The sequence below is a fragment of the Cervus elaphus genome, chromosome 18, assembly GCF_910594005.1.
Source record: "Cervus elaphus chromosome 18, mCerEla1.1, whole genome shotgun sequence".
Lineage (NCBI taxonomy): Eukaryota > Metazoa > Chordata > Mammalia > Artiodactyla > Cervidae > Cervus > Cervus elaphus.
This window is the reverse complement of record NC_057832.1, coordinates 20,416,576-20,440,772: the sequence shown is the minus strand read 5'-3', so window position 1 is coordinate 20,440,772 and position 24,197 is coordinate 20,416,576. Positions and strand designations below refer to the sequence as shown.

The following is a 24,197-nucleotide window of genomic DNA, read 5'->3' as shown; positions in this document are numbered from 1 at the left end:
GCCACCTGGAAAGCCCAGAGATAGACTGTGCATGCCATCAAGTTCACCCATAGACATGGGTAGAGTTTGGTGGTCCTTTAGGATGTCTGCTGAGTTCTGCAGCCATCACCATGATGTAATTTTAGAACATTTTATTACCCTAAAAAGAAACAGAAGTCATTCTTCGTTCCTTCATCCCTCCTCCTCCACCACCCCCAACCCTGTGTGCTAAGTTGCTTCGGTTATGTCCAACTCTGTGTGACCCTATGGACTCTAGCCCGCCAGGCTCCTCTGTCCATGGGATTCTCCAGGCGAGAATACTGGCGTGGGCTGCCATTCCCTCCTCCAGGAGTTCTTCCTGATCCAGGGATCCAACTCACATCTCTTATATTTCCTGCACTGGGAGATGGGTTCTTTACCACTAGCGCCACCTGGCAACCCCCAGCCCTAGGCAGCCGCTAATCTACTGTCTCTATGGATCTGCCTATTCTGGAGGTTTCACATAAAAGGAATTATGAAATACTTGGCCTTTTGTGATTGGTACCCTTCAGTGAGCATAATCTTGTTGATTCGTGTTGATTCATGTCACAGCATGTATCTGTGCTTCGTTCCTTTTATTACTAAATAATATTCTACTCTGTGGATGATACCATGTTATATTTATCCATTTAGCAATCGATAGACATTTGGCTTGTTTCTGTTTGGGGCTATTAGATGCTGCAGTGAATATTTGTGTACATACGTCCGTCTCTTCACCTATAAAGATGAGTACCATTTCATAGAGTTGTTATGAGGAAGAAAAAAGTCAAAATACGCAGAAGTGACTAGTGAGGAGCAAACCAACAGCTCTTTGGGCTATATTATCGGGTAAATGGGGTACTGTATACTGCTCCGTTCACATTCAGAATGAACATGAAATAATAGAATTCAGACTCCTTTCATAGTCCTCTAGCAAGCACAGTCTCTGCTGCTTAGTCACCCAGTCGTGTCTGACTCTTTGCAACCCCATGGACTGTCGCCCGCCAGGCTCCTCTGTCCTTGGTTGGTAAATGGTGTTAATTTCTTTATTTTTAATGTGTTTATTACTTTATTTGGCTGCACTGCATCTTCGTTGCTGCACTCAGGACTTCGATTGCAGTTGCAGCATGTGGGACCTTTAGTTGCAGCCAGTGGGATCTAGTTCCCTGACCAGGGATCAAACCCAGGCCCCTTTCGTTGAGAGTGCAGAATCTTAGCCACTGGACCACTAGGGACATTCCAATGGTGTTTATTCTATTAGTAATCAGGACGTAAGCTCCGGGAGTTGGTGATGGACAGGGAAGCCTGGTGTGCCACAGTCCATGGGGTCGCAAAGAGTCGGACACGACTGAGCGACTGAACTGAACTAAACTGAATCAAGACGTAATGGTCCCTCATTTTCTTAGTCAGCAGGCTTCTTCTTTTTATAGAGTTGACTTTATGCTGTTGTTGACCTTAGGAAACTCTTTTGTGTTGGAGCTGGCTGAAGCAAAAGTGTGAAAGTCATCGTTGTCTAGCTGCCTCTGTTTTTCTTTCTCTTGATTTTGGGGAGATGGTGTTCCACATGGTGACTCAGAATATTTTGCTTCTGCTACCATTCTCTTCCCTTTAGGAGACATAGAATAGGTTTCTGTGATTTCCTCATGTGTCTTAGCTGGTTTCCCGTAATAGCATGTAGTTAGCATATTGGTGATGGTACTCACTCTTTCTTCTGTCTGCGCCTTTCATTCACGTAAGATGCATTAGGTGTTGGAAGGCTTGTGCTTGAAATATGAGTGCCTCTGGTGTTTGCTCTGGGCTTCCCAGGTGGTGCTAGTGGTAAAGAACCCGCCTGGCAGTGCAGAAGACATAAGAGACTCGAGTTCGATCCCTGGGGCAGGAAGATCCCCTGCAGGAGGGCATGGCAACCCACTCCAGTACTCTTGCCTGGAGGATCCCATGGACAGAGGAGCCTGGCAGGCTGTGGGGTCGCAAAGAGTCAGATACGCCTGAAACAACTAGCACACAGGGTGCTTGCTAGAGGACTGTGAAAGAGAGTTGACTTCTGTTATTTTATGTCCATTTCAGGAATGCGTCTTGATGTGAGCAGAGCCGTGTACAGTATCCCATACGCCCGTTAAGATGGCCCAAAGGGCTTCTTTGAGGCCCAGCTTGTAGTACCCCAGTGTTGCCCTACTGGGTGATAGATAGCAGTGCGTCTCCGTATACACAAGCTTTACTTTTGCTCTCTTCTAAGTGTTCACTGTAGTACACGTCACATCTTGTAACCTTGCTCAGTTTGGGGGCTCCCCATTTTATTTGTAAAACACTTTTTGATTAGTGTATGCAAAAATATAAACTCATAGATCTACACTGCCGGTATATGTGGATAGAAGCGGAAACTAAAGATGAACTGGAAGAAAATGAACGGTGAGGCTTCCTTGTGAACATACTTTCTAAGGCTATAAAGAATAAAAATGGTTTAGTAAATAGAAAGTGTTGACTTTGCATTCCCTTAGCAGATGGTGGGAGCCTTCAGGGTAACTGTATAATCACAAAGGGGTTTCCCTAAATGGGGTTACTACTGATATGGGGTCCCTGTGCATTTACACTTTTCAGCAAGAGCTAGTGGAAAGGCGGTTGCTTAACTAAGGGTTTTAGGAGTACACGTCTCTGAGCATTGGACTCAATCTTTAAATGAACTAAACTCAGTATCTTTGTATTATTTCTTCTCTTCACTTCCTCTTACCAACTGAGGCCTTTCTGGTTCTAGGTTCCATATTCCTGTTTGCTATGAGCTTATCTCTCTTTCTTCCTTTCTTTCTTTTTTTCCTCCTTAAAATGCCCCTGTGGTCAGACAAGGAACCACAAGGAGGACTCCTGGGAAGAAGCCGCATGGCTTCTTGGGAGACATTAGTCAACTCTGCGGCTGTCAATTACCCCCCTGGCGGGCACACGCATGGAGAACCCGCTTAAGGCAAATAGTCTCCCAGCAAATCAGGGAACTGGGGTAGTCACCCCACTGCTGTGTTGTTGTTTAGTCAGTCGTGTCTGACTCTCTGTGACCCCATGGACTGCAGCACGCCAGTCTTCCTGTCCTTCACTGTCTCCTGGAGTTTGTTCAAACTCATGTCCGTTGAGTTGGTGATACCATCCAGTCATCTCATCCTCTGTCACCCCCTTCGCCTCCTGCCTTCATTCTTCCCCAGCAGCTTGAGCTTAATTCATTTTGTCTAACATATAAGATGTATTTGAGGTCAGATATTGATGTTTAAAGTCATTTAATTGTTTCAGAATGTTTATAGATGTCTTAGGACTTTTTTGTTTTAAGTCGTATAAAACCCAACTCAAACGGGATAAGCACCAAAGCAACATTACTAGCTCATGTACGTAGTGAATCCAGGGGTAGGCTGGGCTCAGATGGATCCAGGTGCTTTACTGATGTCATCCATAGTCTTTTGCCTGTTATCTCCCCGCTCAGGCTGTCCTCCAGTGCTGGCTGCATTCCATGGGGGGTGCACTGAAGTGGTGGCAGAGATGGCCACCAGCAGCTGCAGGCTAATCACTTGGCAGTTTGGTAATCCCAGAATAAAGAGAGCTCTACTTTCCCAGAAGTTCTAGTAAAATTCCTTGGACCACGTCTCATGGTCCTGTCCATCCCTGAATCAGTCATTATCACTGTGTCCAGCGTAGGGTACATGCCATCCTCTGCAGGCGCCCCACAGCTCTGTTGCCTGAGTATGGGCTAGAAATGGTTCCTTAGCAAAAAGTGATGGTATGGTTTCCAGAAGAGATCATGGATGTTGGAAATGGAGACATCACAGATGTCTCTCTGAGGTAGGATGTGGAATGAATTTACTCTGATGTTGATATTAAAGTTTCACATAGTATTTGTAGATTTAGTACATAGCCATATACCACTACTTGTAGTTTTACAAGTTTACCTGTTAGTTGTCTTTCCCGCAACTGGGTATGACACTCTTAATTAAAACGGTACCCGTCTTAGATCTGTTGGAATCTCTAAAACCAAGCACAGTGCCTGCACATGGCAGGTACTGATAAACGTTTACAGATGCTGCTGAAATGGTGCTTTCCTTCTAGCAGTATGCTCATTATTGCTGGCAGCAAATGCTTCTGGAATTACACCATTCAGTGCTGGTTGAGAATAAGCACACATAGTCTATATTTAATGAGCAAAAGGAGAATACCCTGGCCAGTATCCCGTAGTGTAGCGCTAGTGGAATGTGTGAACATAAATTTGGTGCATGCAAGCTATAACCACAGAAGGTGCTCTGTGGGCCATAGAGGAAGAGAGTAGAGATTTTTTTTTTTTTTAATTTCTCAGTTCTGAAGACTGCCGATAGTTCAAATAAAATTGTATTTAGCACTTTTAGGCAGCTGTGCCAGACATCTCACAGCTCTTGAACTGTTTGATGTCCAAACGTTCAAGAGTATGGAAAAAAAAAGTGACAGGAAAAAGAATCCTCATAGAACTTCCTGTGACAGGTCAGAGTTTAATCACAGCAAATAATGCAGATTTCCCTTCAATTATAACCAACCACAATAGAAAGGCAGGGAATGTGTTTACAGAGCATGTTGTTTGGGAGGCCTTTGTAAATTGTAAATCTTTGGAAATCCCAGCCTATTGGACATAATCCCATCCATTAGACGAAGACAACTTGCCTATGCAATAGATCCAGAATAGCAAGTTAAGTGGAGAACACGAACAGGAAGCAGTCGCTCCAAGTTACAATGGGTAGGATGCAGAGTTAATTCATGGAGATATTTTGTTATGAGATGATTACATCACTAGGACAGCTGGAAAGCTGAGTGCAGCGCTGGACCGCGGTGCTTGCTCTCTGCCCTGCAGCTGGGGTGTCAGGACAACAGAGACAGGGAGAGGATTGCTTTATGGGATAGTTAGGGGCTTGTCTGACTTAATTGTGAAATGATAATGACCTCTCTGCCTTTTTTTGGATCATGTTTCTTGCAGCTAAATTGGATTCATAGGCTCAGTAAGCACTGAAGAACCACTTTCCATTTCTACTTTTTGAATATTCACTTGGATCGCATTAAGCTAAGCCCTAATGGATAAGTTTTGAATGGTAGTTCTCATTTCCTCTAAAAGTCATCTGAGATATTTTGTTCATCTTCGGCACAGTGTGATTATATTTCTCTAACAGCGCTGTAGTTATGCAATCGCTGAAATGGTATTTTTGTCAGTTTACTGAATAGCAAAGAGATTTTTTTTTTAAGTTTTAGAAAGCTTTAAGATGTTGATCAACACAAGAGATCAGACAGTTGAAGTTGTTTCCCAGGGTTTATGTTCAAGTGTTCAGACCTGTCTGGCCCTTTTGTTTTGCAAGTGTAGGGGCTCTAGGCAGCCTGGCCACATTCCTTATTGATTTATATAAATATATTACAGATTGTTAACCTCCTGCCAAATACCAGGGATTTCAGTTCTTGTTTAGCTCAGTTGCTTTATGTGAGTCTGATCTGTTATATTAAAGCATCTATCTTCTCTTTATTGCTCACCAAAGTGATTACTATTTGCTTTGGGCTGATTCCAGATAGAGTCATTGTAGATGAGAAAGCATCCAAAATATTATGTTCTAAAATTCCTAAGATTAGTATTTATAATTGTTGATTCAAAGTGCATTTTCTACCCATTATCACTAATGTCCTGAAGGAGGAAATGGTAACCCACTCCAGTATTCTTGCCTGAAGAATCCCATGGACAGAGGAGCCTAGTGGGCTACAGTCCACAGGATCACAAAAAGTCCGACACGACTAAAGTGACGGAGCACGCAAGCACGCAAACAATTAAGTCAGGCTAAATTTCATGTTTAATACAGAGTAGTATTTCCCAAAATGTCTCCTGTGGATTATTGAGTCTGTAGGATGTTGATGGCCAGCACTGGAGTCCAAAGCCTACAGGTTCTTCTAGGACTTTTACTTCTCTTGATGCCACCTTTGAATTTCTAAGGAAACAGTAATAGGCTCCATTTCCCAAGTGAAATTATTATTATTATTATTATTAATATTATTATTATTCATAGTATCAGGTAAAATTTTATCTTAAAAAATAAAAGTAATTGTCTCATTGAACCAGCATGAGCCACTTCTACTGAGCCACCCTTCTTTTCATAGCCTAGAAGAATATATAACTATATGCATTAAAAAGTTATACAAGAATATTCTACTCTGTGTCTCTTTAAATATGTCTCTCTTAAAACTCCACTTTTAAAAATATTGCCAGTGAAAATTAGTGCCTTTTCTCCATGGCTCGTCATTAGGGGCAGGTAGCAGCGACCCCAGGGAGCTCACGCTTGGATATCACAGGTGTGGAGTCCAGGTGCTACGGGCAGCAACAGTGAATCTTAAGGAATGGCAGGGTGCTATAACTTTGAGAAAAATAACTTGGATGGGTTCGATGTTATTCTTGCATTGTGACACGCAGAGTGTTTAAAGACGGTTTCAGTGAGATGAAGCAACGTAGCGTGCTGCCAGGGGTGTTAGGTAACTAGCAACGGTTTGGGAGCAGGTGACCCTTTGGTTTAGCAGAGTTTTATGAGGACTTCATTCTCTAGTCATGTCCCTGTCAGTGTTTTGTTTTTTTTTTTTCCCTTTTGAAAATTACTAAAATGTCTGATGTATACAGACCATAAGTGCAGTAAGAACTGAAGTTACTAGATCTTTACTGACTGGAGGCAGTGATAAGCAATGTATTTTTATTAAGGAAATATTCTGTTGATAATAATAGACATTTTGAAAGTAATGTGTAAGAAGCGCAGCTGTAATGATGCAGTTCTCATGTTTGTATCTGGTTTTAATACACGCCATTTTTGGTTCATTGCTGTTTTATTTTATCACAAAAAGAGAAGCAACTGATATAAAGAAGCTTGGTGATTGTGGAAGAAAAAAGTAAAACTGTCAAAGAATATGGGTTTAGTGGAAAGAAGATGGTTCAAAAGAGCCGATGAATAAATGGTAGTTACCTCGAATTCCAGTGGTCATGTATGGTTGCGAGAGTTGGACTGTGAAGAAAGCTGAGCACTGAAGAATTGATGCTTCTGAACTGTGGTGTTGGAGAAGACTCTTGAGAGTCCCTTGGACTGCAAGGAGATCCAGCCAGTCCATCCTAAAGGAGATCAGTCCTGGGTGTTCATTGGAAGGACTGATGCTGAAGCTGGAACTCCAATACTTTGGCCACCTCATGCGAAGAGCTGACTCGTTGGAAAAGACCCTGATGCTGGGAGGGATTGGGGGCAGGAGGAGAAGGGGACGACAGAGGATGAGATGGCTGGATGGCATCACCTTCTCGATGGGCATGAGTTTGAGTAAACTCCGAGAGTTGGTGATGGACAGGGAGACCTGGCGTGCTGCGATTCATGGGGTCACAAAGAGTCGGACACAACTGAGTGACTGAACTGACTGACTGACTGACCTCGAATAACCAAATTCAAAGAAGTGTTTTCGTAAACTTCCCAGGTTTCAGATCCATTGTTGTTCAGTGTCTGACTCTTTGCGACCCAATGGATTACAACACGCCAGGCTTCCCTGTCCTTCACTATCTCCCAGAGTTTGCTCAAACTGATGTCCATCGAATTGGTGATGCCATCCAGCCATCTCATCCCCTGTCACCCCTTTCTCCTCCTGCCCTCAATCTTTCCCATCTTCAGGGCCTTTTCCAGTGAGTCTACTGTTTGAATCAGGTGGCCAAAGTATTGGAGCTTCAGCTTTGGCATCTGTCCTTCCAATGAATATTCAGGGTAGGTTTCCTTTAGGATTGACTGGTTTGATCCATGAATGATAGCAATCATATTTTTCACAGTACGGCATGCATATGATTTATGGCTCTATTTGTAATACATTTTTAAATGAGGAGTTTTTGCTTTATCAGAATCTTTTTTTTTTTTTCAGAATAAATCACATTAGTGATATTCAAAGACTTTAGAAACTTAGAAGTTAATTTTATAAGTAGATGATTCAAACTTATAATGTTTGAAAGTAGACAAAGTAGGGAAGAAATTTGGTTGATCTGAATTGATTTTACTGGAGTTGGAGACCTCACCCCAGGCTGCCCAGAATTAAAAAGGAGTTTGGATCTGGCTATGAAGTATGTGTGGTTGTTGGTGGTGTTCACTCCATCTGATTTAACTTAATTATAGTGTTCTTTTAAAGTTTACTTTAGATTTACAGAGAAGTACCGAAGGTTGTAGAGCCCATCGATTGCAGAAATGCAGTTGAGTGGCATGGTGAACCAGTTAGGCATTAAAATTTAAGTGGTAATGTACAAAGTGGCTAATTGTGAGTCAACCCTGCATTTTAGTACTTGGGTTATATGCACATTTATAGTTAATTTCTTTGAAGAAAGTGTTGTTTCATTTTAAAACATGAAAGAAAATAATATGAATAGAATTTTTATTAGCCTTTCCTTAGTATTTATATTACATTCTTGTCCTGAAATTTATTTCCAGCTTGTTTATGGGTGGCGTGTTTAATTCTTTATATGTTTGGTGAGCATCTCATGTCCTCTCCCCCCACTCCCCCCAGGTGGTGTCCTTTGACTGTTGAAACTAAAGGAGGATCAGTCCTTTGGCTTGAAAATTCTTTTGATTACTGAAGGCTTTGTTTTTAAAACTTAAATTTTGAATTAGTTGTAGGATTTTATGGGATAAATTGAATTCTCCCATCCAAACATAATTATAAAGTTTGTCAATCTGCCTTTATCATCTTAGGACAGAATAGTTTGCCAATGCAATGTCTGCATCCCCCTCAAAAAAATTAAAAATTCACCATTTTTATTAGCATGATATTTGGAGTTTTAAAACAAAGAATTCATGCCCTTTCCAGGGAGATGATTGGATTGACTAGGAGGAGAACACTTTCTTAGAAATAAACCAGATTTCTCCATATTCCATTTTAATTACTTTCATAGGCATGATTTGAAGACCTTAAATTCCAGGAAAATCTAAATCGCAGAGTCCAGTATCCTCAAAGAATGCTTAGTCTCTGTCTCTTCAATAATTCTTGACCTATGAGCTAAGAACCATGTTTTTTATAGAGGCTGCAGTTTTTGAAACTATCTCCACCAGCATGTTCTCCCTAAGATCTTAACTAAGGAACTCTCCAAGCAGACATTCTCATGTTGCTTTCTATTCGCCACTGTGAATTTTGTCACCACTTAACCAAGTGCTCCTCTCCTGAGCTTTCATATTAAAGTGTCAGACCCAGGAGGCATTAGTGATAAAGAATCTGCCTACCAGTGCAGGAGACACAAGAGATGTGGGTTCAGTCCCTGGGTTGGGAAGATTCCCTGGAATAGGGGATGGCTGCCTCATCCAGTATTCTCGCCTGAATAATCCCAAGGGCAGAGGAGCCTGGCAGGTGACCGTCCATGGGGTCTCAAGGACACCACTGAGGGGCTAAGCACCAATAGGTATCCTTACATATTATCACAAGGGATGATCAAATGTAGTCCCCCCCCCCTTAATTTTGTGATCAAAGGATATGTGTAAGACTTTCAGATTACTTCTTTTCGTATTACCACCTACCTAATACTTCTTTCTTTTTCCTTTTAGGTTGTTTGACGTGTGTACAGTGTCACGAACAGACAGAGAAACCAAACTAACGTTAGTGTTTGAACACGTTGATCAAGACTTGACCACTTATTTGGATAAAGTGCCAGAACCCGGAGTGCCCACTGAAACCATAAAGGTACTAAGAGTCCTCTCTCTGCCTGGTCAAACAGTCACAATGTTATTTAAACAGTGGCATTCTTTCCTTATGAAAATTGCCAGAAGTAGAGCCTTTGGAACTCAATATATAGTTAAATATATCTAGTATGACTAAGTGGGATGTTTAAAGAATGGGGTATATTCTAGTTCACTAATTTTAGAACTCAGTGGAAAAAACCCTTTAGTTCTAATATATATTAAAATTATTGGAAATACCTGTTTGTACATTATCTGGCCCTGAGCCTACAAAGTACAGTTTAATAAATATGTTAATAGCTCAGCCATTTTCTGATGGTTTGTGAACTCTGAATTTTTTCCTCACTCATAAAACATTTATAGGAAGCCCCAAAGTGTCAGGTACCATCCCAAACTCTTGGGATTCAAAGATGACATTAGACTCCTTGGAGGTCAGCAAGCTAGATGCAGTATATTGACTCCAAATCTTTTCTGCCTTTAAGTTTGAAGGAAAGAGCTGCTTATAAAGCTTTATTGGTCTTACTTTGTTCTGCTTAATTGAACTTCCCAGTTGATCTTTTGGATCTCTGCACATACGTGCAGGTGTTCATGGAGATCTGTTTGTTTTTGTGAATTAGGTGAAACAGACTCTTTACCTTATCATTCATTGTGTAGAAATGACTTCTAGAATCATTTTAGATAGGAGTGAATAGCTATTTTAGTTTATATTCTGAACAGAGTAAGAAAGATCTTTTAGTGGCAGCTAGGGGGTTCCCTTGTTTTGGTACATTTAGAACTTGACATATTGAATGAGTAATTTATTTGGTTTTAGACCAATATAGAATTTATTTTCTCCCGTCTGCCTTTCATAAGAGAATGTGGTGCTCAGGAATGGTTTCATTGCTTCTTAGCAGTTTCAAGGACAGTAAGGCCCTCTAACCATAGGTATTCCTAATTACGGGTTTCCCAGGTAGCACAGTGATAAAAGAATCTGCCTTAAATAATGGCAAATGAAAAAAAAAAAAAAGAAGAAGAATCTGCCTGCCGTTGCAGAAGACACAAGAGATGTGGGTCTGGGTTGGGAAGATGCCCTGGAGGAAGAAATGGCAACCCGCTGCAGTGTTCTTGCCTGGAGAACTCCATGGACAAAGGAGCCCGGTGGGCTACGGTCCCTGGGCTTGCAAAGACTCGGACACAACTGAGCTACTGACAGACGCACAGTCCTCATTACGTGTTCTCGGGCATTTCCTCTTCTATCTCTGCATCCTTCTTTCCTCCGGAATTCTTTTCCAGTCGTGTGACTTCAGTTCTCTCCTTTATGAGTGTGTCCAAAATACTATGTTCAGCATGCAGGGCAGAACACAACCCCGTTCCGTGTACTCTGCTTTCTGGCCAAATTGGACTAATCCGCACCCTCCTAGTGTGGCTCACAGCTTCCTCCCTCCGAGGCCTTCCTTCTCATTGCTATTTCTTTGCTCCCCCCACTAATAACTATCTGCTCACATTTTTCAGGGCTGACCCCAGGTACCATTTGACTAACTTTTACAGCTGGATGTGATCTCATTTGTCTTTTAGACTTGTTCTACATCTCTCTTCATCATATTTTGTTCATTTGTGATTATTTGTGTCCATATCTTACTTATTTGTTCATCTTTGTGTCCTGACAGTCCATACTCAGAGATTTATACACATAGGTACTCAATCAGTAAGACACGTCACCAACCATTCTTCAGATATCATTCATTGAAAATTATTATTTTTTTAAATGACTTCCAATAGCTTAAACATAGACTGTCAACACAAGCATTGGCTTCTTCTGATCTATTTCTATGTTCAAAAATTTCATTTGGGAGAGGTCAGTTTTTTAAACAGCGGGACAAGGTAATCATTTGTTTACACGCTGCATTTCCAGCTACATAGGTCTTTTGAACTTCACGTTAAATTCTCCTAGGATGTTAGAGGCTGCCAAGTGGAATCATTTGCAAAAGTGAAAGTGAAACTCGCTCAGTTGTGTTTGACTCTTTGCGACCCCGTGGACTGTAGCCTACCAGGCTCCTCTGCCCATGGGGTTTTCCAGGCAAGAATACTGGAGTGGGTTGCTATTCTCTTCTTCAGGGGAATCTTCCCAACCTAGGGATCGAACCCAGGTCTCCCGCATTGCGGGCAGATTCTTTACCATCTGAGCCACCAGCAGAGCCTAAGAGCACTGGAGTGGGTATCCTAACCCTTCTCCAGGGGATCTTCCTGACCCAGGAATCAAACCGGGGTCTTCTGCATTGCAGGCAGATTCTTTACCAGCTGAGCTACTGGGGCTTCCCATTTGCAAAAGTATCAGTAGTTTTAAAACAGTTGATAAACTAAAATGAGGTGCTTAAACTAAGGCTTGATCAGGCAGGTGTAGAAAATAAAGTGGAGTGGGGGAAATTCCACTTGCCCTCAAGGGTGGGGGTCGAGAGGTAAGCTGGATTAAATGAGGCACAGGCAGAAAGGTGGTCTCCGAGGCGAGGAGGAAGGAGAGGAGTGGAGTCGGGGAGTGACCGAGCCAGTTTCGGGAGCAGAGGATTGGTGCTTATCAACAGAAGCCTTTCATAAGGCAACTTGTTGAAAGTATTTCTGAGTTCCTCACCTATCCAAAGGGAGTGTCACTTCACTGTGTGTTGAGCAGAAGATTGTCCTGGAGGCTGTTAAATGTCTTCAGCCGTCAGGGTCAACGCCACTCACATAGATGGAGGCGGGGGCAAGGACTGTGGTTATTCAAGGTTTGTGGTTAATCATGTATTGATGTTTTCACAGTAAAACCAAACTATAGTCAGGCAGTATTTCAGGCAGTTAATTTGTATGTTAATGGCTAATTGAACATCTTTCGATAACTTAAAAAATGGTCACAAGACACTTTTTGTCTTCACCCTTAATTTTTTTTAATTGAAGTAAAGTTGATTTACAGTGTTGTGTTAGTTTCTGGTTTACAGTAAAGTGATTCAGTTACACATATATGTATATTTGTTTTCATATTTTTTCCACTATGGTTTATTATAGAAATTGAATATCCTGTAATATCCCTGTGCTATACAGTAGGGCCTTGTTTATTTTATATATAGTAGCTTGTATCTGCGAACTCCAGACTCCTAATTTATCCCTACCCGCCCCATTTCCCTTTGGTAACCATTTTGTAAATAAGTCCACTTGCATCATTTTTTTTTTTTTAGATTCCACCTATAAGTGGAATATGCTATTTGTCTTTCTCTACCTGACTTCACTTACTATGATAATCTCTGGATCCCATCCATGTTGCTGCAAGTGGCAGTGTTTATTCTTTTTTATGACTGAGTAATATTCCACTGTGTGACCGTTCAGGTTGTTTCCCTGTCTTGACTATGTTAAATAGTGCTGTGATGGACACTGGGGTACATGTATCCTTTCAAATTAGAGTTTTCTCCAGACAAATGCCCATTCATCCTTAATTCAAAAAAATGTTGTTGAACTGTGCAGATCTACTTTTCTTTCTTATTAAATATAAGAATATAAGGGTTTGGGGTTTTTTTTTTTAGAATTTGAGTGCTTGAGATTCTTTAAGGTCATTATCGAAAACATGAGTAATCATTTATAAGTGCTGTAATACCATCAAGTGGATAGTGGGTTTTTTGGAAATGGATAGTTTAAAGTTCAATATATGATTGATAAAAGTTTATTTTTAGTGAATATTTGTGTCTTTTGTTTGTGAGCTGTTGTCTTTTAAAGCATTGGTATGCAGGATAAATAGTGGCTAGGTAGAAAGTTCTGGCTAGTTGAATTTTTCAAACCTGCAGCCAGAGAACAGAAATATTTTGTTGTTGTATAGCTCATTTGTGAGAAGTCTTAGTAACTATATCAAGAGAATATTGTTATTATGAGGGACCTATTGGGGACATGGATTGAACTGTTTACACAGAATGCTTTCTCGTAATAAGAGTTTTTCTGAGTATACTTGTGCAAACATTAATTAAAATTTTACAGGGCAAGTTCCATGCTAAGCACTTTGAGGACACCAAACTGAATGAGTCGTGAGTCTGTCCTCAGGGCCCTTAGAGTGTAGGAACACACAGAAGCATGTGGGACACTTCTCTGTGGTTATATAAGTAGTTCAGCTGGTGTCTTCAAGTTTTAAAAAGCCCACTTATTTATAAATAGACACAGTTTGTAGCCAATTCTTGCATTATGGTACCAAAATATTTTCTAAAATGTGCTTCAAAATCATAAATATTATTGTCTTGCATATATCAGAACATGTTGTGTTTCAGAATAGGTAAATAGGTTAAATATTTTAACATGAAATAGGCATAGAACAGAAAATCAAGGAAAGAGACCTCTTATTAAGATGGTGTGAGCTGTGAGATTTGCCCCCACCACCTGTCCCCCACCGTGTCGTCTTTGACACCGTTTACCTGTTGGTCCTCCTCAATTTAGCATCTCCTGAGTGCACGTTCAGGACATATATTGCATTAGGTGAGCTGTGTTTGGTAAAACTAGGATGCTGCATGGTCTCTGACTAACTGTTCCAGAGGTAAAATCTTTCTGTTCAGGACCGTTGTCATCAGTCTGTCTGTTAAAAAAAAAAAAAAAGAACACATTGTTAAAACTAGAAGCTGGGCTTATTGTCCCAGTATACGTACATCACAAAGCAATTTTTAAATGCATTTAAATACCATTTGTTTTTAAAAGGCAAAAGACTACCCCTGAAGCCCTAAGTATTTGCGATGATTGAAAGTTGGTGAACTCATTAGGGGAATTCCTGTCACTATTGTAGGGCTTCCCTGGTGGCTCAGACGGCAGAGGATCTTCCTGCAGTGCAGGAGACGCGGGTTCAATCCCTGGGTCGGGAAGATGCCCTGGAGAAGGAAATGGCAACCTACTCCAGTGTTCTTGCCTGGAGAATCCCATGGACAGAGGAGCCTGGTGGGCTATCCCTCGGATCAAAAAGAGTCGTACAGGCCTGAGAGACTAACACTTTCACTTTTACTTTGTCATTATCATATGATCTGGACTGAACACTGTCATTGAGAGACTGATGAGAACACAGTAAAATTGCAGGTGGTTCCCTCCAACATTTTAAAATGCTCTTCTCCTAAAAGTGAATAAATAATCACATCTCATCGTATTCATACTTGATCTTGAAATTTTCATCACATTCTTTAATGTCTTTTCTTGATGTCCTAAGATACAGTCATTCATGCTGATGGTAACATTTGCATAAAGAAACCTCTTGACTCTTTTTTTTTTTTTTTTAATTTTTTTATTAGTTGGAGGCTAATTACTTCACAACATTTCAGTGGGTTTTGTCATACATTGATATGAATCAGCCATAGATTTACACTTATTCCCCATCCCGATCCCCCCTCCCACCTCCCTCTCCACCCGATTCCTCTGGGTCTTCCCAGTGCACCAGGCCCGAGCACTTGTCTCATGCATCCCACCTGGGCTGGTGACCTGTTTCACCATAGATAGTATACATGCTGTTCTTTTGAAACATCCCACCCTCACCTTCTCCCACAGAGTTCAAAAGTCTGTTCTGTATTTCTGTGTCTCTTTTTCTGTTTTGCATATAGGGTTGTCGTTACCATCTTTCTAAATTCCATATATATGTGTTAGTATGCTGTAATGTTCTTTATCTTTCTGGCTTACTTCACTCTGTATAAGGGGCTCCAGTTTCATCCATCTCATTAGGACTGGTTCAAATGAATTCTTTTTGACGGCTGAGTAATATTCCATGGTGTATATGTACCACAGCTTCCTTATCCATTCATCTGCTGATGGGCATCTAGGTTGCTTCCATGTCCTGGCTATTATAAACAGTGCTGCGATGAACATTGGGGTGCACGTGTCTCTTTCAGATCTGGTTTCCTCAGTGTGTATGCCCAGCAGTGGGATTGCTGGGTCATATGGCAGTTCTATTTCCAGTTTTTTAAGGAATCTCCACACTGTTTTCCATAGTGGCTGTACTAGTTTGCATTCCCACCAACAGTGTAAGAGGGTTCCCTTTTCTCCACACCCTCTCCAGCATTTATTGCTTGTAGACTTTTGGATAGCAGCCATCCTGACTGGTGTGTAATGGTACCTCATTGTGGTTTTGATTTGCATTTCTCTAATAATGAGTGATGTTGAGCACCTTTTCATGTGTTTGTTAGCCATCTGTATGTCTTCTTTGGAGAAATGTCTGTTTAGTTCTCTGGCCCATTTTTTGATTGGGTCATTTATTTTTCTGGAATTGAGCTGCAGGAGTTGCTTGTATATTTTTGAGATTAATCCTTTGTCTGTTTCTTCATTTGCTATTATTTTCTCCCAATCTGATGGCTGTCTTTTCACCTTGCTTATAGTTTCCTTTGTAGTGCAAAAGCTTTTAAGTTTCATTAGGTCCCATTTGTTTAGTTTTGCTTTTATTTCCAATATTCTGGGAGGTGGGTCATAGAGGATCTTGCTGTGATTTATGTCAGAGAGTGTTTTGCCTATGTTCTCCTCTAGGAGTTTTATAGTTTCTGGTCTGACATTTAGATCTTTAATCCATTTTGAGTTTATTTTTGTGTATGGTGTTAGAAAGTGTTCTAGTTTCATTCTTTTACAAGTGGTTGACCAGTTTTCCCAGCACCACTTGTTAAAGAGGTTGTCTTTTTTCCATTGTATATCCTTGCCTCCTTTGTCAAAGATAAGGTGTCCATAGGTTCGTGGATTTATCTCTGGGCTTTCTATTCTGTTCCATTGGTCTATATTTCTGTCTTTGTGCCAGTACCACACTGTCTTGATGACTGTGGCTTTGTAGTAGAGTCTGAAGTCAGGCAGGTTGATTCCTCCAGTTCCATTCTTCTTTCTCAAGATTACTTTGGCTATTCGAGGTTTTTTGTATTTCCATACAAATTGTGAAATTCTTTGGTCTAGTTCTGTGAAAAATACCGTTGGTAGCTTGATAGGGATTGCATTGAATCTATAGATTGCTTTGGGTAGAATAGCCATTTTGACAATATTGATTCTTCCAATCCATGAACACGGTATGTTTCTCCATCTGTTTGTGTCCTCTTTGATTTCTTTCATCAGTGTTTTATAATTTTCTATGTATAGGTCTTTTGTTTCTTTAGGTAGATATACTCCTAAGTATTTTATTCTTTTTGTTGCAATGGTGAATGGTATTGAGAAACCTCTTGACTCTTAAGCTGTGACGTGAACAAATACTCAGACTTTGCCTCGTAGGCTTATCATTACTGTATCTTGTTTTCCTGTTTGTAGTTCAGAATGTTATTTTTTGATCTACTTAACTGTGGAGGAATTCGGTGCATCTGTTTAATTTGATCATTTGAGATTCGATATTATCTTCTTAGACTTCCTTGCTTAAACTTAGGAGGCAATAATTGACACCTTATGATTGTCTTATTCTTTTCTTTGGGAGTTCATAGTATATTTTGAGTATATGTGTTTATGTAGCCCCTTTCACTTGTGGGGGTGGAGTGCTTTATAAGGAAAGAAAAAACAGCGGCGTCCAGATTGTTGGGTTTTCTCTTTCATGCCTTTGTCTGCCACTCTGTGAGAAAGGGTCAGAAAGAACTATAAACAAATTCCCTCACTTTGCTCCTTTGTCATATGTAACTGCTACCCAGAAAAGAACTGTATGACAGGACATATATATATATATATATATATATATATATATATATATATATATATATGCTAAGTCGCGTCCGACTCTTTATGACGCCATGGACCGTAGCCTGCCAGGCTCCTCAGTCCGTGGGGTTCTCCAGGCAGGCATACTGGAATGGGTTGCCGTGCCCTTCTCCAAGGGATCTTCCCAACCCAGGGATCAAACCCAGGTCTCCCGCATTGCAGGCAGATTCTTAACCACCTGAGCCACCAGGGAAGCCCATGAATACTGGAGTGGGTAGCCTATCCCTTCTCAAGGGGATTCTCCCAACCCAGGAATCGAACTGAGGTCTCCTTCATTGCAGGTGGATTCTTTACCAGCTGAGCTACTATATATCTGAAGAAACTCCTGTGTAAAAATCTCACACTTTACACGCCTGCCTGAAAAATGTAATACCCTCTTTTATTAAACTGTCAGTGGGTCCTCAGACTTCCCTCTCTAGTACATTATCTCTCCTGGTGTCTGATCTGGCTTCTCAACTATCTTTTGAACTCTCTGAAATCCCTGTATCATTCTTTGGACATTCTGTACATGTAACATGTCTTTCACAAGCAGAGATTCAAAGGCACTGAAAGCTCACACAGAACACCAGCTGACTCTCTAAAACAGAACACGGCTCTTTCAGCTCAAGACCACATGGCCTCTTTGGATGACTCAGTCTTGGAATAAAAATTATATTTTGTGCATGTATCTCTGTAACAGACAAATTCTACTGGGCTTGAGAAGGCCAAAAGACCTCAAGGTTTATGAGTCTGTGCGGGTCATTTTCTCTGTGAATTAGATTTCATTTTATCTTCGATTGAATGTTTCTTGGAGATTTCTGTTGGTTGTAACATTTTCAGTAGGAGATAAAATGTACTATTAAGTTTATGTTACAAAACCCAGACTTCAGAGACTGACACACACTGTTAATAGCACCTGTTTTCTGCCTCTGGGAAAGATCTGTTTTCATGAATAATATCTGCTTGCAGTAAACAGTGGCCCTGGTGTCAGGATGGGATGGCCGGGACCGATTCATCTTTCTCCGTCTGACATAATGCGAAGTGACTGCCTGGTCCCGTTCCTCTGATGAGGGAAGCCCCCCAGAGCCTCCTCTCCTCCCACCCATAAAGGAGTCAAGCCCTGGCCCCTCTCGGCTCCTGGTGGTCCCCACTTTGCCTGAATTATGAGCAGGTGATTTGTCTCATCTTTGCAGGACACAGGGCAAATTAACATGAAAATATCGCTTCCCAGAAAACAAGGCAGACTTGAATGCCCTGTCGCTGGCGGTCATTAGCCATCTGCCACCGACACTCAGACCCTGTTTATCACATTTGAAATTCAGAGCAGATGTTGCATAATAAAGTGATCCCAAAAACAAGACGAGAAACTCAGTGAACAAATACCCCACAATGACGATAAGGGTCCTGGAAGGACATTTGTTTCAATCTAGTATCACGGCTGGACTTTGCTGAATAGACCGTGGGTTTTTGAAATACACAGAGACATGTGCACACACATCTCTCCCGGTGTTTAAAGCAAACTGCTTTTCAGAGTCACATGAAATAATTTTTTGAAGAAAGTGCGTCCATGACGGATGCCTGAGAGGACTGTTTAATAAGATTAAACAGTGGAATGTTACAGTAACACTAGTTCTGGTGCAAAGGACCTCACCGGCCAGTGGCGGTTTTTACTCTAAGATGGGCCTCAGCCTACAGCAGTCTGCCTCAGAATAGTTCACGCCTGTGGTACAGTGGGATTTCTCAGGGCTTTGGGACTTGCCAGCACGGTGGCCCAGACAGCCGACTTGCTTCGTGGTACTCAGGGCCCTGTATTCGCTCTGCCCTCTGCCCGCCCGGCCCCGCACCGTCCCCACGCCCCCACTCTCTTCTCCCTCCTCCCCAGTGCACACACAGACACGCTCTTGGCTTTCCCAGGGTCTTCGGAGTGCTGCCCCCCAGCTTCCTCGTCCGCCCTGGGCTGTGGGCTGTCTCAGAGACTTTCCTTCACGTTTCCCTGCCCTTCCACATTAAGGTAGCGTTTTAGAGGATTGCTTATGGTAATGTTTTATCCACAACTTGTGCACATTCTACATTGCGTTGGCAGGCGAATTCTTTACCACTAGCACCACCTGGGAAGCCCCTTCTGCCCATTCTAGACCCTTAGTATGCCTTTTAAAAGGCACGTCACTCGTGCATTAATGATCATACTCAGAGGCATTCTGCTTTTTAAAAATCAGGCGTCTGAACTTTCATCAGGAATGTAACCTATGTCATAGTTTTTCTTTGTGGGAAGTCAGCTTGGAATGTAGACTTCTGACTCAAAAAAAAAAAAAAAGCCTTCTCTGAGCAAACCACACCCTGGCCCACACCCTTACCTGGGTAGGTGCCCATCTCACCCCCCTAGACGCACACACAGAATTTGGGGGGATTTTTAAAAACAGGAACATCAGCCATAATGCTAAGTGGAAGTTAGGCAGCCAGCCTGGGAGTTGCTTGAGGGTTAAATCAAAGTGGCTCCAGCCATTGGCCACCGTCAACTCTAACAGGAGAGATGATTGGAAGGAAGTGCGTCAGCCCTGAGTTCACCTCAGATTTAGGGGGAAACCTAGGGTGAGTGAGCTACATCTGTGGTAACTTTCAGTAACCCTTCAGGGAGAGCACTTTCAGATAGTCTAGATTTTGAGGACTCTCCCAGAAACAAATCCTTAAGCAATTTCCCAGGCCCTTTTAGTAGTTGAAAATATCAGAAAGAGGACAGAATTATGCAAATACATGATTATCTCAAAGTATAACAGATGATACTGTTATACTATACATATATATAAAACCTATATACTATATATAATATATGTATTATTTAGATAATATGATTATCAAAAATTATAACAGTATGGTAAATTATAATAGAGTTATTTAGTGGCTGGGTTTTTCTTTTCCCTAACAGGAAATATATGGGTTAAAAAAAAAAAACAACTGGTATCTTTCTAAAGGTACTGTAAGACTGACTCATTAAAATAAATACTGACTCACTAAAATAAACAAGTGACACTTTGATCAAGCTAATAATAGGTTAGTTGGAGTCTCTTTAGAAAGTGCTTCCTCACCTTGGGCTCTGTTTATATAGCCCATGAAAAAGTTGCAGGCAATGTATACCCAGTGTGTATCACTATGGTGACAGATGGTGGAGAGATGCTCCACATAGTAGAGGGATATTCCTCACCCAAGTTTGGAGTGTGCCTAAGCCGCCTGGTTACAGGTTCTTTCCTGGCTCTCTTCCTCTGCATCTTGGAACAGTGGAGGCTTCTCGATCCCCAGCTCTCTCCTCTTCCCTGCCTACACTTTCTGGCCAGGTGATACCATTCAGCCTGAACCTTCAGATATCATTATTCTCTAGCCCGACGTTTCCCTCTTGCTCTGAATGCATTATAATCAACCAGCTGTCTGATATCTTGGGACCAAAACATTACCCAAGAATCCTCTCCCCAACTCAGGCCTTCCCCATCTGCCCAGTTGTTTGAGCCCCAAACCTAAGGATCCTTCTAGGTTTCTTTCTTTCCTTCACAATCTTCATCTAATCCCTTAGCAAGTACTTTTGGTTTTATCCCGAAAAGATAACCCCAGTCTGGACTGCTTCTTAGCATCTTTGTTGCTAAAGCTCTAGTCTGGCCCACAAAACCAGCTTTCTACTTCAATATGCTATTTTCACTCCTGTCCCTATGTAGCTCATCCTTGCTATGACAACCAGAGGCACCTTATTGAAGCATAAAGTTATTACTCAGACCTCCCTGGTGGTCCAGCGGTTGGGAATCCACCTGCCAATACAGGGAGCATGGGTTTGATCTCTGTTCCAGGAGGATTCCACATCCTGCAGGGCAGCTAAGCCTGTGCACTACAACTGCTGAAGACCACACACCCTACAGCCCATGCTCTGAGATAAGAGAAGCCACTGCAGTGAGAAGCACACACGCTGCAACTAGAGAGAAGCCCCTGCTCCTTGCAGCTAGAGAAAGCCCGTGTGCAGCATTGAAGGCCCAGCCCAGCAAAAAATAAACAAACAAGCATTTAGAAAAAATTTTAAAAGGTATTGCTCCTCTGCTGAAAACCACTTTTCTCCAGTGGTTCCCTGTGACCTACAGAATAAAATCAGAAGTCCTGCACTATCTTGTGCTCTTTCTTCCTCCCCTCCCCTCCCCCCCAGACCCTTTCTGCTTCTTTGGTTCACTGTCCTTCAGCCACACCTGCCTTCTCTCCATTCTTCCAACATGCTTCCAGCTCAGTGTGGGTACGTATTGTTCATTCTGTTTGGAATGCTCCATGCCTCTCCCTCCCAAGCCCCACAGGAAGGGTGCCTGTTTCTCGTCGTCATAATACCAACTCAGGTCATGGCCTGATGCCTTCTTGTGTGACCACCTCACCTACCACTGCACGTCTGCTCACAGTTTACCATGTTACACGTGGTGCCCGATTTTATCTTCTTCACTACACTTAGCCGAAACGATCTCATTCATTTTTTCATGTTTGTTGTTTATCTTTCCCAACTGGAAGGTAAGAGCTTTGAAGTCTGAACCTAGTTTATTGTGCTGTCTCTAGTACTGTCTGGAATGTACAGTGGACCTTCAGTAAACTTGTTAGTAACAAAATATCAATGCCTGTATTTCAGTGTTAATTAGAGGGTTGATTACATCAGCAACTACTTTCCCATTGTACAAGTGAGGAAGTTGTACTTTTTCAGGGATAGATTTGTATATATTTATATATATTTACTTTCCTATTATATATGCATATTATTATCTATACATGTGCATATATAATAATTTATATGTATGCATATACATGGGCTTCCCAGGTGGCCCTGGCGGTAAAGAACTCACCTGCCAATGCAGGAGATGTAAAAGACATGACTTCGATCCCTGGGTAGGGACGATCCCCTGGAGGAGGGCATGGCAACCCACTCCAGTATTCTTCCCTGGAGAACCCCATGGACAGAGGAGCCTGGCAGGCTATATAGTCCATGGATCACAAAAGAGTTGGACACGACTTAGCGACTAAACAGTAAAACATACGTATATATATATGCATATACATATATATAATAGAAAAGTAAGTGGAGAATATGCCATATTGTAACATATCTACTTGGTTCTTTCTTCATGCTGGGCAGAGACTGTGGAATTATCCATATCAACTAAGTATGTGCTTGGTTGGCTTGGCTTAGATACAGTCTAAAACCAGTAATTGATGTCCACTACAACTATAATGCCTTTTCTCCTTTCATATTAATACTGACATACTGACTTAACTAAATTCCAGAAGTTGTTCTCTTTCAATGTTTGACTCTGCTAAGTGTGTTTTGTACTATGCATGGGAAACTGAGTCCAGTAAAGTGATTGATGCTATCAATCTCAGAGCCCATTCTCATTTCTCAGGTGTGTATATAATAGCTGAGATAATTTGGTACTGACGCATTTTTAAAAATTTAAAGGTAAGTTTCCGTAAGCCAACTGTTGTGTGCAAAGCTCTTTGTCATTCCCACCATGAGCAGTAGCAGCTTCAAAGAGTTAAGTTACTTTTAAAAAATCTAATTGGAAATACTCTCCTAATCGTTTGGATTTTTATCATTCTTATCCAGAAAGTTCAGATACCCATGTGATTGTGCAGTTTGGAAGTTAAGAAAGCACATTCTACTAGAGCAGTTGCTAATAATTTATAGTCACTAAATTTTACATTAGTGAAAGGCAGCTAGAGAAAATATCCACCAGTTGTCTAAGATTGTAACTTTTCCCTCAGTCCTAAGGAAGGTGGAAAGACTTGATCAATTATTTCATTGCAGTTAAAATCATTATTGGTTCTATTAAGTATTTGTTGAGATGAATAAGGGCTTTCACAAACAGTTGCGTAATGAAGCCCATAATGCAAACACTGTAATGGTGTCATGAGCACCAACTATCTCCAGCAAATAAAATATTGTTGCAAATACCCTCATTCTGTGCTTGCTCTTTCTTAGCATCACTCTCAAAAATTTGTCCACAGAGATCGATTCCAGTGGAAAAATCAAATGAGGAGAGTTTGACCTGAATTTGGATTCGTATATCTAAATCAGGGCCTTGATGCACGCATCTGGACACTGCGACTCTTTCTTTTTTTTTAGTTCTTTATTAGGCTCTGTCAGGTCTTGGCTGCAGCACGTGAGATCTTTCATTGCAATGAATGGACTCTCCAGTTGCAGCACCCAGATTCCCTAGTTGCAGCATACAGGCTTAGTTGCTCCTCGGAATGTGGGATCTTAGTTCCCCAAACAGGGTTTGAACCCACATCCCCTGCACTGCAAGGCAGATTCTTAACTAATGGACTACCAGGGAAGTCCCACCTGTGACTCTTGACATCTTAGGAAGTAAAAGAGAGTTCTGTGGGTATTAGAAATGACCAAGTATAAATTTAATCTTCAAAAACTCTAGCTACTACCATACAGTGGAAGCCTGATTTGGATGCCTGAAAGATAGACTAAACCAACAAAGTTTGTAGAAATGTGTCACCATCTGAAAGTGAAAGTCACTCAGTTGTGTCCAACTCTTTGCCACCCCATGGACTATGCAGTCCATGGAATTCTCCAGGCCAGAATGCTGTAGTGGGTAGCCTTTCCCTTCTCCAGGGGATCTTCCCAACCCAGGGATCGTACCCAGGTCCCCTGCATTGCAGGCAGATTCTTCACCAGCTGAGCTGTCAGGGAAGCCCCTAGATGGTGGTGTGACCATCTGCTAAGGGGTTAATGAAGTTAAATGTAATGCTCTTTCTCCAGGTGTGGCCTGTGAGCCAGAAGGGAAGCCCAAAAATACTGGAGTGGGTAGCCTATCCCTTCACCAGCAGATCTCCCCAACCCAGGGA

At 41.6% G+C, this 24,197-nt stretch overlaps 1 protein-coding gene across 3 annotated transcripts in view; it reads left to right on the top strand.

Annotated features, from left to right (window-relative positions):
- The window catches only part of CDK6 (cyclin dependent kinase 6), a 253,918-nt gene that overhangs the window by 55,417 nt on the left and 174,304 nt on the right, over nt 1–24,197 (top strand). For all 3 annotated transcript variants that reach the window (XM_043871671.1, XM_043871672.1, XM_043871670.1), the window contains exon 3: nt 9,561–9,696. In XM_043871671.1, coding sequence (XP_043727606.1) covers nt 9,561–9,696 — 136 coding nt within the window. The remainder of the gene's footprint in view (nt 1–9,560; nt 9,697–24,197) is intronic.